Source organism: Pinus tabuliformis, chromosome X (assembly GCF_031772625.1).
Source record: "Pinus tabuliformis cultivar Carrire ecotype Pingquan chromosome X, CPIR1, whole genome shotgun sequence".
NCBI lineage: Eukaryota > Viridiplantae > Streptophyta > Pinopsida > Pinales > Pinaceae > Pinus > Pinus tabuliformis.
The window spans coordinates 198846141-198848567 of record NC_142308.1 but is presented as its reverse complement, the minus strand read 5'-3'; the positions used below and the strand labels follow the sequence as shown (position 1 = coordinate 198848567).

Below are 2427 nucleotides of genomic sequence, written 5' to 3'. Positions count from 1 at the left end.
CTTTAGGCGATTGCCATTTACTCTGCCTGGCAAAGGCTCTCCATTCAGCTTGGCAAGCTGGACTGCACCCCCATCTGTGACTTCTTGTACTACATAGGGTCCCAACCAATGCATTCGGATTTTTCCAGGGAATTTCTCGAACTTGCTATCGTAGAGTAATATGAGATCATTTTCTTCGAACATGTGCATCTTGATATGGCGATCATGCCAAGATTTTTCTCCTTGATTCTGTACCTACTGATGGAATCCTAGTAGAAACAATTCCTCCTCAAGTTCTTCCAGCTGCGCAATCCTTTCTTCCAAAGCCACGCAGTCTGCCATGCCTGCCGTTGCTGCTATTCGTAAACTAGGTCCAATGTACTCCATTCGCATGACGGCTTCCTTTCCATAGACTAACCGGAAAGGCATCTGGCCCATCAACCTCTTGAACGTTGTTTGATATGCCCATAGCACAATGGGTATGCGCAAATCCCAATCGTTCCACTGCGCATTACAAATTTTTGTCAATGCAGTCTCCAAGATCTTGTTGAAAGCTTCAATAGTTCTGTTTGCTTGCAGATGGTACGGTGTGCTTTGCTGATGATATATTTGGAACCCCTCAGTGAGTGCGCTGATAGTTTCATTCAGGAAGTGCATTCCGCAATCGCTCATTAGGATTTTTGGACATCCAAACCATATTAACACATTCTTGAACAAAACTTTTGCAGCTGTAGTGGCCGTACAGTCCTTAAACGGCTGTGCTTCTGCCCATCAGGTCAGGTACTCTGTCGCAGTGATGATATAGCATGCGCCCGTCTTTCCTGGAGGTGTGATAGGCCCCACGAAATCGATTGCCCACTTCTCAAATGGTTGCAGCATCATTTGTGGCTTGAGCGGCATTTCATCCCTCCGTGATGGTTTCCCAGTCTGTTGACATACATCACAGGCCCAAAAGTATGCTTTGGAATCTTGATGTAGTGTTGGCCACCATAGTCCTGCGTGAATAATCTTTTGTGCTGTGGTGCGTCCTGCATAATGTCCTCCTACAACCCCCCCATGTGCTTCGGCAAGAATTTGTCCTTGCTCAAATTCTAGTACATAACGGCGCAATATTTCATCGTTGCCCATTTTGTAGAGGTGCCATACAATGACAGTAAAGTATGTTGTGTGTATCACCAGTTCTTTCTTCTGCTAAACTGAATATCCCTGCAGTGCGATTCTAGTAGTTAAGAAGTGGATGATATCCTCAAAGTGGTCATCCACAACGTGCACTGAATAGAGTTTTGCATCAGGTAGCCCCTCCTCTAGGTTTGTGGGTTCTTCACCATTCTCATTTCGGGACAGGTGATCTGGGCTTGCGTTTAGATGGCCCGGCTTTACGATAACTTCAAAATCATATTCCTAAAATAATAACAACCATCTACAAATGCGCCCCCCCAGCATAGGCTTATTCACTAGGTATTTGAGCATAGAGTGATCAGTATACATCTTAAAGTGCCCTCCAAGTAGGTAGTGGCAGTATTTCTGGAGTGCGTACACCCTCATCAATCCCTCCCACTTTTTAGTGGAGTAGTTCTTCTCAGCTTTGGACAATCATTGACTTGCAAATGTGATCGGGTGATCAATTCCTTGCGCTCCTTCCTGTGTGAGTACCATGCCCAATGTGATACACGACACGTCAACATGCATGTGAAATTCGATGTCCCATTTTGGAAAGACCAAGATAGGAGCTGATGCCATCTTTTCCTTGAGCGTTTCCAGACTTTTGTTACATTCCTCATTCCAGCAATAAGTAGTGTCCTTTTTCAACAACTGTTCCATCAGTGCTTTGATTTGCGCATAGCTCTTGATGAACTTTCGATAGTAACTAGTGTGTCCCAGTGTGGCACGTAGCTGCTTGACACTTCACGGCGCTTGCAGATTGAGTATGACAACAATCTTTGTTAGGTCCACCATGAGGCCTTGCCTACAAACCACATGGTCGAGCAAGTTCCCGAAGGGGACGAGGAAAGTAAACTTCTTTAGATTTAGCACAATCTGGTGTCATTGGAACGTATCTAGCATTAACCGTAAGCTCACGATATATTTCTTAACTAGCCCAAAGATGGTCCAATCATCAAGATATACCTCTAAGAACTTATGTATAAATTCCTTGAATGCAGCGACCGCAACACATGATAATATCACCGACGCATTCTTTAGTCCAAAGGGAATCACCGTATACTGAAAACAACCCCATTTGGTTGCGAAAGTTGTTTTACTCCTATCCTCCGGTGTAATCTTGATCTAGTGGTACCTGGAGAAACCGTCAGTGAAGGAGTAAGCTTCCTGTCCTCCCACATTTTCCAGTACTTCATCTATAAATGGCATCGGGAATGGATCGTTAACACATGCATCATTGAGCTTCCTAAGATCCACACATATGAAAATCTCTCCCTTCTATTTCTT

At 44.4% G+C, this 2427-nt stretch overlaps 1 protein-coding gene across 1 annotated transcript; it reads right to left on the bottom strand.

The window, feature by feature from the left end:
• Positions 1-234: 234 nt before the first annotated feature.
• On the bottom strand, positions 235-636 carry LOC149139072 (uncharacterized). The gene has a single exon (XM_089450579.1). The coding sequence runs from the start codon at positions 634-636 to the stop codon at positions 235-237; it is 402 nt and encodes a 133-aa protein (XP_089306705.1).
• Between the last annotated feature and the right edge of the window lie 1791 nt (positions 637-2427).